Below are 14906 nucleotides of genomic sequence, written 5' to 3'. Positions count from 1 at the left end.
GCTGCTGGGGCTGATCTGAAGACGCCAACCGCCGCCAGGCTTGCCATGGGCGTGCAGTTGCGTGCTTCGAAGAGGGACGCCATGTGGGACAGCCGTCACTCCAAGCCACGACAACCACCGTGCAGCGCGGATCGGTCCGCTTGCGAAGGGCGGCGCAGAAAAGCAAGAGGTAAACGATGATGGTTTTACCGTCATTCTTCCTCCTCCGAAGATGTTCTTCATGCGAAGGAGACGTCTGGATCTTTGTTTTTGTGCAGAACGCTGATGATTAAGAACTGAGAACGCAGGCGATCTTGCAGCGAGGACCAGCGTGAACTTCTTCATGCTTGTTCTCTATCTTCGGCGTTGAGTAGCACTGGAATGAAATTTCCCCAGGGATCTGCTTGTAGGCCCATCTCCGAAAGAACAACATCCTTCTCGAGTAAATGCCAATTTGCGATCGTGATTCACTCGGTGGAGAGCGAAAGTGCTGATAACGTGTTAAAGTGTGAATGTAAATGAAGATTTGAGAGAACCATCTCTTTTATTGATCTCTGAAATATATTTATACAAGCGAAGGGGTGTCACGAAGGGACACGACTATTCTCCAAAGGACATGCCCTTTGGAGTAAAACTAACTGTCTAATCCTATCCACTAATCTTGTAATTGATGGATGAAATCACTTCGTGAATAGGTATCTGTTCATGGCGTCGTTGATGAGATCACCGAAGAGGTGTCTGTTGAGAGACACCGTTTTGTAACACTCTTAAGGATTTGGTACTCATGCCACACCGGTCACCAAATGTTGCTAGTACAAGGCTGCAAGTGCAAGCAACCAAACAAACCCTGATCAGCTTATAATCAGCCTGTTCGCTTGTTGGTTTCAGCCAGCCCAAACCAGTCAGTCAACAGTGTTTTCCTCTCATAATAAACCAGCACCAACCAGCCCAAACCAGCCCAGAAACCAACCAGCGAACGGGCCGATAACAGCAACAACTCACAAACCAGTCACACGCCTCTTGGCAGCCCATTGACGTTACAACTTTTAAGCTAGCTAACAGCGACAGATGGAACTTTGCACGTTCTGACTGCTGAAGCTGCATCACACGAGCACAAAAGGAGTGGTGAACTGAACCACGTACGACAGAACAATCACACCGTGCTCCATTTGATCTCCACGTGTATCATCCCGTTCCTCGAGTTGATGAGGTGGTACTTCTCGTTAATCCGGCCGTTGTTCACCACATCCACCAGGTTTATATTCACATGCCCCAGCGATTCCTGGAAGATCGAGAGATCGAGCGTTAGCTAAGCGTTATGACTTATGACAGACAGCAAAGAGGGAGGAGATGCTTTGGCCTGCAACTGCAGCATGAATGACTTGCCTTGTTGCGGAAGGGAAATCCGCGGCGTTTGCTTTTAACTTCGATGTGGATCTTATCTTCCACCGGAGGCTCGTCTACCATGAACTGGAACTCCTCGCTCCATCTTGGATCTCTTGTTTTCCTTATGACCTGCAACAGCAATGTACATAGGACAGGACCATGAGGAGGTTGTTGGCGGTAAGGGGTTTGGGTTGCTTGATTTTGTGCCAAACGGTTCAATTGATGTTTTGTGAAAACTGAAACATGCAAACGTGAGGTATGGGCAGTTTACTCAGATTCCAGTGCTATAAAAATCAGAGGGAGGGGTGGCGTCGGGGAGCAACGCGCGGGATCGGGAGTGCGTGGGGGGTGCATTTGCCGCAGCAATCAGGATGAAATCAGGGAGATACACATACACTATTATCTCTAACTATGGTAAAAATATTTGAGGCTATGGTAGTCTACCTTTTTTTTTTGAGGAAAGGCTATGGTAGTCTACCTAAATGACTATTATTGTTATCTATGGAAACAACCCAACTAACCCAAGCGAACGATGAAGCCCCGCGACGTCCTTGACCATATATAAGCTCCGGCGCAATAGCAGTACTCAAGGGTCGAGATGACGACTAGAGGGGGGTGAATAGTCTTTACTAAAACTTAATCGTGTCGGCTAACCGATACAAATGCAGAATTTAAACTAACGGTCTAGCCAAGACTACACTCCACTGTATATGATCACTAGCACCTTGCAAAGATAACAATTAAGCAACAAAGGTGCCGGGCTAGCTAGAGCTCTTCTAAACAATTCTAGGAGCAAGGTTACACAAACCTATGCCACTAGTACTTTAAGCGACAAGGGAGCTCCTACACATGCTAGTAAGCAAAAGCAAAAAGCTAACTAAGCTCACTAGCAATGCTCAATAACAAGGCAACCAATGCCTAATCAGAGAGCGCAAATACTTAGCTACACAAACTAAGCAATGTGACTAATAAGGTTACTAAAACCAAATTAGCCACGCAAGGGAGCTACTTCTATGCTACACAAGCAAGAAGGTAATTAGCAAGCTACACAAGCTATCTAATTACAAGAGCAACAACACAAGCTTAATGTATATGAATGTAAACACAAGCTTGTGTAACGGGGATGCAAACCAACGGGAAGAACAAGGTTGACACGATGATTTTTCTTCCGAGGTTCACGTGTTTGCCAACATGCTAGTCCCCGTTGTGTCGACCGCTCACTTGGTGGTTCGGCGACTAATTAGCATCACCCGCTAAGCCCGCACGTCGGGCGCCGCAAGAACCAACCCCTTGAGTGAGGGTAGCTCAATGACACGCTTTACTAGAGTTGCTCTTCGCGGCTCCCGCGGGGCGAGCACAATGCCCCTCACAAGCTCTTCTCCGGAGCGCCGCACAAGCTTATTACGGGCTTCCACAGAGACCACCACCAAGCCGTCTAGGAGGTGGCAACCTCCAAGAGTAACAAGCACCACCGGCTTGCAACTCGATCACCTAGTGCCACTCGATGCAACCTCACGATGCAATCGCACTAGAATCGCTCACTCACACAATCGAATGATCACTATCAAGTATATGTGTGATGGAGGGCTCCCAAGCACTCACAAGCATGGACACTAAGTCCCTTGAGGTGCTCCACACCAGCCATGGCCGAGGGCCACTTCTATTTATAGCCCCAAAGGCTAAACTAGCCGTTACCCCTTCACTGGGCAACGGTCGGGCCGACCGGACGCTCCGGTCGTGTTGACCGAACGCTGGACCTCAGCGTCCGGTCGCTCACAGACGACCACGTGTCCCGGTTCCAACGGTCACTTGACCTGACCGGACGCTCCAGCTTCAACTGACCGGACGCTGGACCCTCAGCGTCCGGTCGTTTCCAGTAAGCTCCCGAGCATGACCGGACGCGTCCGGTCAAACGCGATCGGACGCAGCCAGCGTCCGGTCACACTCCAGCTTCTGCGTCATCGTACGTCAGCCTGACCGGACGCAGCCAGCCAGCGTCCGGTGCATGCAGATCCAGCGTCCGGTTAGTTGACCGACGCCAGCATCTTCGCGACCAACTCATTTTCACTTCTAACTTCTTCACCCTTGCTCCAATGTGCTAACCATAAGAATTTGCATCCGGCGCAATAGAAAATAGGCATTCTATTTTCCCGAAAGCGCCGAATCCCACCTCGCAAGCTCGGCGGGAGGGAGAGAGGGACCCAAACCCATCTCACCCCTACAAACACCACCTCCTTTGTAAATGTGCCAACACCACCAAGTGTACACCACCATGTGTATGTGTGTTAGCATTTTCATAATCATTTCCCAAAGGATGTTAGCCACTCAACTTGCCACGCCACTCGATCCTAGCGACAATGCAAAGTTAGATCACTCGGGTGGCACTAGATGACCGATATGCAAACAAGTTTGCCCCTCTTGATAGTACGGCCATCTATCCTAAACCCGGTCATAAACTTCTCTACACACCTATGACCGGTGAAATGCCCTAGGTTATACCTTTGCCTTGCGCATTCCATTCCATCTCCTTCAATGTCGATGCAACACATGCACCAACACGATCAACAATGATATGATCCACTTCATATCATCACATGATCATATTGGTTCATCGATCTTGACTCTACTTGCTCTTCACCGTTGCCATCGTCCATCGGCGCCAAGTCTTGCTCAAGCTTCACCGCCACGCGGTCCATCACTCCAAAGCCTTCGACTTGCCCTTCACGCTTGCAACCGGTCCATCAAGCCAAGTCTTGTCTTGATCTTCTCTACCTTAATCACATGACTCAATGTCATGTCTCATGTGCATTTAAGTTCCTTCATCATCACATGTGTGAGCTTTGCAACATCTCCAAGCCATTTTCACCTTCATGGCATATGTTGCTCACACACATGTACCTGTGGACTAATCACCTGTGTATCTCACATAAACACAATTAGTCCACCTAGGTTGTCACTCAATTACCAAAACCAACAAGGACCTTTCAAGTACTCATTACATTACCCTCCCGATCAAATCCCGACGGCCATGCCACAAAAGATAGGAAATTGTGTCCGCAGCAGCAGGGACGACGACGGCGTCATCAACGTGTTCGGCGGGCCCCGCGAGGTGAACTTGACGGCCAAGGACGGCCGAGTTCATCGCTGCATCAAGATCGGGAAGCGGCTGTTCATCACGCTGACGAAGGAGAAGCAGGTGGTGCTGATTGCAATCCCAGAGGGCGAGCTGCGACTGCTGCGTAACGTGGAGAAGCTCAGCGTGATGGAGCCTGGCACACAGCGTCTCTTTGGGCGTGTTTGGAGCGTTGGCCCGTCAGCCTGGCTGCGCCCCCAGCTGCAGTGCGCGTGTTTGATGTTCATGGGCCGTCTCCCAGCCCGGCTCCCCAGATGCATTTTGGTCCCCTAGGCCTGGCTCCAGGGAAACGCTCCCCCTACGTTTTTCTAGGGCATGGCCGCGCGCGGCTCCTCTCGAGCGATTTCGGGGCGATTCGTGGCGGCGGCGGCTGGCTCGCGTGGGCTCACGCGGGAAGTGTGAAACCTCCGTGCGCGCTTCCGCTACCGATGAAATCCGCCGCCTTTATAAGCGGCCCCTCCCTCCTTTGAGCTCCCCTCCTTCATCTCCATTGCTTTTCCACCAAATCCCATGAGAGACCGGCGGTGTGTTGAGGTGTGGTGTCCGGCAAGGCGACGTTCTTCCCCGGCAGGTTTCCTCTCCGTTCCCCCGGCTCGGATCTGGTCGAACGCGGCGCCACACCTTGTAACTAGCTAGGACTCCGGGAGGCGGTCGTCTTCTTCCTTCGTCTTCCTCGGTTCCGGTGGTGCACGTGGTAGTGCTGTGTACTGGATTTGCTTCATCTCCGTCGGGATCTGCTTCTTCTTCGTCGCCTCGTCTTTTTCTTCTCCATTGTTCGCTTGGCGTTTGCTCTATCAACCACCCCGAGGTGAAATCCACCCCCAATGGACCTACTCTTTGATTTGGATGATGCTAGGGTTTTGTTGTACTTGTACAAGGTGCTATCTTTGCGGCTTATCTGAGCTTTTGGTGCCGGTTGCTTTGTTATGCGATGTTGGATTTAGGGTTTGCCTTGAACTGTTGTTACTGTTCTTACTTCACAGTATGGTTTCATGCTGTTTGTTTACCTGTTATTATGGTCGATGATGATGTCCATTGCATTGGGAGGCATATTCTATCATGCAGCCGTGCCTACTTTTGTTGTTGAATGATTACACATCCATGTTGAGGCCAGCCAGGGTCAATTGAACTGTGTTTGTCTTGAATGTTCATGCATGTAGATGGATCCGGCCCAAAACCGTGAGTTGATGGCCAATCAAGCTGCTGGCTTGGTAGTTGTTATGGTGTCTTATGTTGTCACTAGGCTTAGGAGGTCTAGGCCTGAACTAGACCCACTGTTGTATCATCTTAGGAGCGATGCTGAGCAGCATAGGAAGCAGACCCTGCAAGCCATTTACAACTCCACAGATGCAGAGTGTGTCTATGTTAAGGATGACCAGAGCTCCTTTTTATGCTTTGTGTAACCTATTTAGAAATAGGGGGCTCGTACCAGAAAAGGCTAGGTGCACAGTTGAGAAGCAGGTTGCTATGTTCCTCCATGTAGTTGGACACAACCAAAGATTTAGGGTGGTTCACCAATCCTTTAGGAGGTCAATTGAGACTGTCCATAGGCACTTCCACCAGGTTGACTGTTGAGATATATAATTCCTCCACCTCCCTCACCCACTCTCTTACCTTTTGTACACACCTAGATGTAGCTTTTGTGCAGCTTAGTTGGCTGATTCGCACCTGTCCTTTTAGGCTAGTGTAGTTGGAGGGTGGCAAACCTTGTTTAATTGGTTCTTCATATTTTTCATCACTACCATGGAACCCTATGTATGCCCATCCATTCACTTATCAACAGTAACTTGTATCTTATGCTGATCTGATGGCAGTGAATGGATGTGAACTTGCACTTGTTTGGTGCCTGCCCTGTTTACTTGATAATTCTGATTTGTCATGTATATCATCACATCCATGTGACACATCCATACCCTAGCAACAACCCCTTCTTTCTTGTGCTGATGGCAGTGTATGGATGTGCATAAGGATTCCATGGCAGCCATGAGCTTGGATTTGCTGCACTACTGGTTTTTATTTTCTATGGCAGCCACCAATGATTTGAACTAAAAGAACACCACCACATTTTAAAGCTGAGGCCAACCTTTTATTACAATGCATGTGATGTCAATTCTCTTACATATGAACTTGATGATGCTGGTCATCAGTGGGGGACTTAAGATCAACGATTTGTTTCACCGCAAACCGTAGATCTTCAAGTTCCATACTCATGGCTAGTTTCACGCTTTACATTTGACTGAGGCTAAACCATTGTTTCATTTCACAGAAATGGTAGCGTACTATGTTGTTTTCAATGGGAAGGCTCCTGGGATTTACCTGAGTTGGCTGGAGTGCAGTAAGCATGTTCTTGGGGTGAGAAATGCTATATACAAGAAGTATAGAAACTATGAGCAGGTTGTTAGAGATTATCAGGCAGCCATGAGAGATGTCCATCCATCTCATGGAGCAGCACCTCCCCTCCCCTATGTTCCTATCCCTCATGATGCTTTTGCTCCAATCATTCCTCCTTCTGATGGTAATGGTAAGGCTGGTTGGTGGAAGAAGGTGTTAATTACGTCACTTGTTATCTTGGTTGGACTATGGATGAAGGGGGACAAAACTGGCAGCTACGACTGCCCCTCTTAGGCCTGTGATGACTACAACTACATGATGGATGAGCTGCTGCTGTGTCTTACTGATTTCTGTCTTCCATTTCTGTTACCTATCTCTTTTGTGTTGTTCAAGGACCGTTGATTACTGATTAGGCTGCTGATGTTGTTATTTTGCCTTGCTTCATTGGTACTTTTGTAAAGTTAGAGCAGCTATGACTCCATGCTTATTTACCTAATTAGTCTGAGGCCTGTTGGTTATGTGATGTTGCGTTACTCTTATCTATCTCCTATCTGTTGATTTCTGTTGGCTGCTCTCCATGGTTGCTGGCCTGGCCGGGGATCAAACAAGATTTGGGAATGGCAGTTGGTGGTAGTTGGCCTTGGGCCTGGCTCCCAGTTCTGGAATCAAACACAATCTTCTTTGGGCCTGGTCAGTTTGGTACAGGCCACCAAACAAGGGGCCTTGCACCGGGTTAGCCAGGCTGTGGCTGGTCCGGGCCTGGCCTGCGGCCCTGGCTGCCTTCAGGCAACACTCCAAACACGCCCTTTGTAAACGACGAGGGCCTGCTGCTGGAAGTGTTGGTGCGCAATAACAACATTGCAGAGGTCAAGGATTTTTGTAAACCTCCGTCTTGGAATTAATATAAGAGATTCTACTAGTGTTAGACGTGCCCTTGATACTGCCTAGATGTACAGTAGTTATAATTCCTGTCAGGACGGATTTAGTACGTACTACCTTCATAAAAAAAGGCATTATGGTTTTTGTCCTAATAAGTCAAACTATTGTAAGTTTGACCAAGTTTATTGAGAGAAATATTAATATTTACATCATCTAGTAGGTATATTACAAAAATACATTTCTTGAGGTATGGGCAGTTTACTAAGATTCAAGTGCTATTCCAGTTTTTTTAATTGCCACCTTTCAGTGAAATGATTATTATGATGCAAGTTTCTGTATAGTAGTCATGGCAAAATGAACTGCGCCAATGTGGCAATGTCTTTTTGTGGACGCAGGAGCTAGTACTGTTATGCTAGCGAAATTCTGGATCAGTTCTCCAAATGAGACTATATAGGATGAACAGAGAAGTTACTCCTATCGTTCTAAACCTTTATGCCCAGTTAGTTGTCCACAACTTTAGCCTATCAGGCCAAGATCTCAGAAGTCTGGACCTACCTCTTCTCAGCTTAGACATTGCTACCGGTTAGGCAATTCAGTTCATCTGACTAAAAAATGAAAATCATAACCAATAAAGACGAAAGAAGTCTCAATAGGGTTAGGCTGTAAGGTAACGTAGGCTTAATCAATAATCATATACTGTAACTAGAACAGGTAAAAAATGTCAGAGAACTTAAGATGTGGGCTTGCTACGTTTCGCAATACAAATTTTAAAAATAAATGGGCATTGCTACATAAGAAAAAATAATTTAGTAGTGTTACCTTTGTTTTCTTCCGTTCTCCCCTGAAAAGTACCTCAGCATATGGATTAGTATGCCGCTTCCCTTCGACATCTTCTGCATTTTCTACTGAAACCAACAGCACCCCACCACTGGATTCACCGTCTGCTTCCCTTCTTATACTAGCATTACCTTCACCATCTGAAGCCATATTGTCTTCTCTGAAGGGATCAAATGTCAACTCAACAATGAGCTTTCCTCTATTCTTCTTGTTCTGTGGATCATTTGGGTTCATGCTACGAACAAGGTCGAGTGTGAATAACTTGCTCTCGTAAGGTGTAAGCAAGCGGAGGGGAATTACTTGCATGCCCAATTTATCATGCATCTTAACCTGCACAATAAAAAACACGCTAAGGTTATCGATTGGTGTCTCTCCTGACAATGAGCCATTATGAGGATATCAGAAGTAGAAAAGTAAGTTGCATACAGTTAGAAACCTTTTCCCAATCAAACATGTGAAGCTCAAGGACTTGAGTGTCAGGATCCTTGACTATGAACCTGAAGTGTTCATTCCATTCAGGATTCAGGTTGCTCATCTTAACAGATGTTTTCTTCCAGGTCAGTCTTTCACCACTCAGGCGCATCTTGACATAGGGATCAGATTTGCCAAGAAAATCCATCTTGAGAAGATTCAGGGCTCTGATTACCTTTACATGCAAGATTCCAATTGGTTTCTTTGTAGCACCACTGCAATATGGTTCATAGAATAAAGAGTAATTAAATCCAAGTTCAGTTGGAAATTTTGTTTTAAGAAAACTGGAAAATGGTTGTTAAAAATAGGACAATGAGCTATTGCTTGTAATAACTAGAAAATGTTTGTATTGTCATCCTATTCTTTGTTACAAACATTTGGATGTCATAAATAATAATTAAATCCACATTAAGTTTTGTTGTGACTCATAGATGAAGCACTAGCTGTTTGGATTTCATTGTTGGAAAATTTCACCTTGCTCCATCTAAGATAGGAATCTGTATAACCTTAGGCCAGTGATACAAAATTGAGATTTGCTTTGATATTTGATCCTGTGAGAAAAAAGGATAATAAGACCAGAGTGAACATATTATATATGCCTGTGCTTATACGGTACAGTTACTCAAGGGTTTGGGAATGTTTTTTAATACAAAGCCAGAAGAGCAGTTACCTGAACATATTGATACAAGACTGGTATGGCCATGACATCTCCCCCCAACAATTTGAATCCAAAATCTATACGCGGCTATACCCACAAAACTTGAGTTAGTAGTCTTTAATAAAATTATTAAGTACAGACGGAAGACGCATATAATACATACCTTTTCCATTAGTGAAACACACAAGTTAGCAAAACAGGGAAAGCTTGGCACAAGTGACTTCAGAGTCACACGTGGTGTTAGCATTATATGCAAATCTTCAAGCTGAAAATGGCAAATATATGACATCAATACGTCAGTGAACTACCAAGCCTTATATGTATAATGCAGTCAACCAGGGACAAAAGCGAACCTGAACAGTCACTTTGAAAGAATGCACCTTTGCGTTCACTGTTACATTTGATGTGCTAGCCCACCGAATCACAGGCTCAATTACCAACTCTTTTTCTAGCATTTCGTAAACTTTAATTCCTGTTTTAAGCAAGTAAAAGTATGTGAAAATTATATTCAGATGGAAGCCAAAACAAGTTGGAAACAAAGTAAACAGTAAACAGACAGCCTTCCAAACTACTGTTCAACTATAATGCATCACATCAGATGAGCTGGATCAACTTTATATTCTAGGAATAGTTGAGTTAACACATTAAATTTTACACCAATCATTTCCTTCAAAAACTTCATAAGTTTGCACTAAGTTAGAGTTGGTTAAGGTGGACTAGACTTTGAGCTGCAGTACCAATTCAATCTGTTCATAACTTCATATCACAGACATTAGTTATATAACAGTAGGAAAACAGAAACAGATTTATGTAGTAATGACAGTCATCGTTTGAGCAGCCAACGTGCAATATCACTCAGCACATTGTACCCCAACAGTAAGCTATCTAAGAGAAATGGCGGACCTTGAAATGTAGGTGGAAGAGTCCCAAGTGTCAACTGTCCAAATTCAATTGATTCTATACCATATTGTCCAACATATTGATCAAACATTGGCCTCGTTGCACGTTTTATATTGTTGCATATTGCCTGTGTTCGTGGATGAGAAGAACATTATTTTGGCTAATCATGCTTCCGTTTAAAATTTATACAGCACAGAAATGATGTACCCGTGAAAATCAGACTAAATTTGTACCAAATAAGCCAAATAAAAGTTGAAAGAACCTTATCCAGAAAAGGCCACATGTCAAAAATAAACTTGTTCATCCAGTCAATCTGCAAAACAATAAGATGTTGTGAACCTTTAATCAGCGAAATCTTGTGTTTGATTTGCAACACCAGCTTCCAATTAAAAACATTGGAACATTTTTAGAATAACAGTTGGATGTCTGGAAAAAAATATGAACCATGCTAATCAGAGGTAACCCTTTTGGCCATTTTCCTGTCTGACTCTTCAAGAACTTCAGCAACTATATAGGATCTTTTGACATGACACCTAAGCTAAAAGGAATGTATAATGTGCATTCTATGTAAATGCTCATTGGCAACATGGTATCACTTTGTAAGTCTCATTTCTCAAATGGATGAACGAGCTCTCATATCCTGATTAGGTGGGAATACATGTTTTAAAACTAACGTGTCTAAAAAAAAGACTAAATATACAGTGACTATATTTTCCATATCAATTTAAAGGTGCATCAAAGTCAAATTGATTTCTTCATTCGAGAAACTTAATGCTAATATTAAGATGAACTTTCACAAAAATGTTGTTCTATATATCAAATTCTATTAATTTCAAACATAAACAAACCATAAATTTATTTTGGGTAAAACACGAACAAGGTTCCATTTCTTCCATAAGACTTACATTCCTACAGAGATGTTCCTCAAGGTTTGAGTAAACATGCAGTTGACTTACACCTGCATTCACTCATTAAACAGGGACTGATATACTATATATGGATATTCCATCAAGTAACAAGAATAAACCATTGGATTAGTAGTGTAATAAGAACTGAGAAGTATGTACTCACCCGCTCATAGTCTGGGCTCTTCACCCATAATGGAATATCTGGTATTGTTGCCTGCAGAGTTTCAGAATCTAAATCTCGTAGAGGTTTAATGACAGGATCCTGTAAAGTCAAGCATGAGAAACCAGATTATGTTTATTGACACAGCACAATAATTACCATAAATGTCAACCTCTACGGAAATTTATGTATTCATAATAGTATTGGCTGCTATAACAAGGTAAAAAAGACGTGATGAAAAAAAGTAATTGGGCCCAATATTTCTGTAAAAATTAAGACTATCCTTTTTGGATTAGAATTTGGTTAAAAAATGGACTAGTTATCGGTAGTTACAAATTCAAATTTCAGTCTAGCTGCAATAAAAGAAAAGATTGTTTCATGGTCTCAGTTTGCACTACTAGATACCACTACACCAAAGCTATATTTTGAAAATTTATATGCCTTCAAGAAACATGATCGATAGTAATTGGTGATCCATAGGTACAAAGGTAGCATCAATTACATAAGAGTACAAGGTGACAATAAAACCCAAGTTCTATATTTTTTTCTTCAAAAAGCTTAATAGATGTTATAAGCAGGTTCATATTACAGAGTTGGAGATAATGTAAAATGGATATAGTTGTCTTGATCTCGACTCTGTAGAGGCAAGTTGTTTGTGTGTGCTATGTTGGTGTTAAACTGAAATTGATTTTATGACTTTCGGTTGCACAGTGTCTCTGTAAAAATGACAGATATGACTTTTCTTTACTTAGCGTTGCGGATCCGGTTCTTTCTTTTCTTACCAACTAAGCTATCCAAATGTCATTGTAGTCTCAAGTAGACTGCGTGTTCAGACAAGTACGCTATAGATATAGTATTTATTAAGTTCCCAAGTTGGATTTTGTTCCCGTCATATTCCACAACTGCACGTCATTTTCATTCCTATGGGCAAACTGATGAAACCACCTGTAATTTAGCGCGAACCACATGCTGGAAAATGATTCCAAGCATATTATTAGACAGCGATGAAGAAAAGCATAATTCACATATGCCTTAGTACGATGCTAATTAAAGAACTATTATTACATCATTAATTATAAGTATCAGGTGATAACTATGCACCCACCATAGTATGTATGCACTAATCCCGTTTCTCATTGGCAATGTTAAACAAATGCATATATATACACATACGTACAGATATCTTTTACTGTCATGGACTTGCATATCCTTTCTGTAATCCACGATACCTGCTTTGTCCAACATAGACGACAGTGACAAATAACCTAGGGTGAATCGATCCTGTCCTGTCACTGATCCTCTAGAGGAAAACCCCTCACACAAACACCCGAATCCTCCACTACAACAATTTCTAACCTGAAAGTCGGTATATATCTGCCTGGCAGTGCCCATCGATGCAAATTGGGGAACGGAACATAATCGTTGGGCAAGGCAAAAACGAATCAGACACGCAAGGCATCAGTCGGCAGGCCGTTCAAAAGCTGGAAAAAGGTACTGTCGGTCTCAGCTGGCTCTGGCTGCTGGCCAACTATTTCTGAAAGGACCTACCGGACAACCCAAGACTCCAGAGGCGTACGTACTCCCCACAACTGAAAATCGCTCCAGCTGAGGTAATCTCATCTGGACTTTGGAGGACCGCACGCACAATCTTCCTTCCTTCCCCCCCACGTCGCCTCGAGTCATCGTGTACAGAAATATAGAACAAGCTAACGAGTCACTAGTCACTAGTCACTACGTGCTTGGTCGCCGTTACTGTTTTTCCTCCAAGACGCGAAGCTACTCTACGTACCCAACAGGAGGGAGGAAGAACCAAGCAAATTAAATATATATGACATATCCCAATCAAATCTTCCTCGACCATACGCGGGGCTGCGTAGTCGATGGGCAGCTTGCGTGTGCCGTGTGCACTGTGCAGCTTCGATTCGGCTCCTGCCCGATACGTGCACGCACAACGCACGGAATGAACGCGCATGGATCGACCGATTCGATTCGATTCTCACGGCACGACCGATTCGAACTAGCGCGACCGGAGCACAGAAACTCAGTAATTAGCAACAGCAACGCAACTAGTGCAGCGCTGCGGCGCGGGGATAGACGACGGTGGTCACCGTATGCACGCACGCACGTACCTGGAGGCGGCGAGCGGCGGCGAAGTAGCGGAGGTAGACGAAGTACGCGGCGGCGAGGCCGATGGGGAGGCCGAGGCAGAAGCCGAGGACGCCGCCCACGAGGCCCATCGTCTATCACCGTCGCCGTCGTCCCTGCCGCGATCGCGAATGCCGTCCGGCGCCGCTCCACGCCTCGCCACGCCACTACCCCAGGCGCCGCGGCAACCGCCGCCGCATGGGGAGTCGGGAACCGACCGCGCGCGCGCGGAGGTTGCTGGCTGGTTGTAGATGGCGGGGTTTCGTTGTCGCTGCTTGCTGCTGCTCCTCCTCCTCGGATGTGTCGAACGAACCGAGGCGGCGGGGGCAACAACTGGAGTAGTATAGCAGTAGAAGCGATGAAGGATGCAGCGGAGGCGACGAGCGCGAAGCGAGCGAGCGAGCTGGCGCTGGCGACGGGCGGAGTTTTATTTCTCGGGATGGGGACGGAGACTGGGATGCTCCGTGCGCGCGCGGCGTGGAGAGGGCGGCACTTGGCAGGCGGGGTTTACGAGGGTCCTGGCCGAATTTTTTCCTTTTTAGCCCTTTCTTTCAAATTTTTTATAAATATGCTCCTGGAGGTATGATTTCAAAATCTGGACGCTTAGTTCGGCGCCATCGTTGCTGGCGCCGAACATACATGTCTCGGTGTCATCGTTGCTGGCGTCGAGGTCTTGGGTTCGACGCAGACGTGGCGCTGACTTGGCAGGCAGCTCGGCGTCGTAGATCTTGGCGCCGTAGATCTTGACGTCGAGCTTGGCGCCGTGGTTATTAGTGCCAAGCCTATCTTACGTATGGGCCCTCCCTTCCTTTCTCTCTTCCTCTCTCGCGCCCCGAACCAGCGCACCGCCGCCGTCGCCCACGCCCTCGCCCGCCCCCGGCCGCCCGCGCCCGCGCCCGGCCTCGCCCGCGCCTGAAACGACCTGATTTCCGCGAAGGGAAATCTACAGAGTCGAAGTGTATTATGACCGTTGTAGATCATATTACCCAAATTCCAGTTGAATACCACATCCATACAACGATAATATCAGAGTACATAAAGTACGAAATTACATAAATTATTACATCGCCGCATTGGCGAAATCAAAAGTAGCATTCATTCAGAACAACTTGAAGATAA

The 14906-nt window shown here is 45.5% G+C and overlaps 1 protein-coding gene across 4 annotated transcripts; it reads right to left on the bottom strand.

Annotated features, from left to right (window-relative positions):
• Window positions 1-631: 631 nt before the first annotated feature.
• On the bottom strand, window positions 632-14238 carry LOC136522245 (synaptotagmin-3-like). 4 transcript variants are annotated; one of them, XM_066516050.1, is made up of 12 exons: window positions 13772-14238; window positions 11646-11744; window positions 10837-10887; window positions 10578-10701; window positions 10028-10146; window positions 9838-9939; window positions 9687-9761; window positions 9491-9567; window positions 8982-9231; window positions 8528-8875; window positions 1366-1494; window positions 632-1261 (listed from the first exon to the last, which is right to left on the bottom strand). In XM_066516050.1, exons 1-12 carry the CDS (start codon window positions 13877-13879, stop codon window positions 1133-1135), a joined length of 1611 nt encoding a protein of 536 aa, XP_066372147.1. In that variant the 5' UTR covers window positions 13880-14238; the 3' UTR covers window positions 632-1132. The 4 variants fall into 4 exon arrangements, with proteins under 4 accessions (XP_066372147.1, XP_066372148.1, XP_066372150.1 ...); XM_066516051.1 differs by lacking the exon at window positions 13772-14238 and adding an exon at window positions 12425-12904; XM_066516053.1 differs by lacking the exon at window positions 13772-14238 and adding an exon at window positions 12425-12903 and having other exon boundaries at window positions 10808-10887.
• Window positions 14239-14906: the final 668 nt, after the last annotated feature.

The sequence above is a fragment of the Miscanthus floridulus genome, chromosome 18 (assembly GCF_019320115.1).
Source record: "Miscanthus floridulus cultivar M001 chromosome 18, ASM1932011v1, whole genome shotgun sequence".
Taxonomy (NCBI): domain Eukaryota; kingdom Viridiplantae; phylum Streptophyta; class Magnoliopsida; order Poales; family Poaceae; genus Miscanthus; species Miscanthus floridulus.
This window is presented reverse-complemented; position numbering and strand designations above follow the sequence as displayed.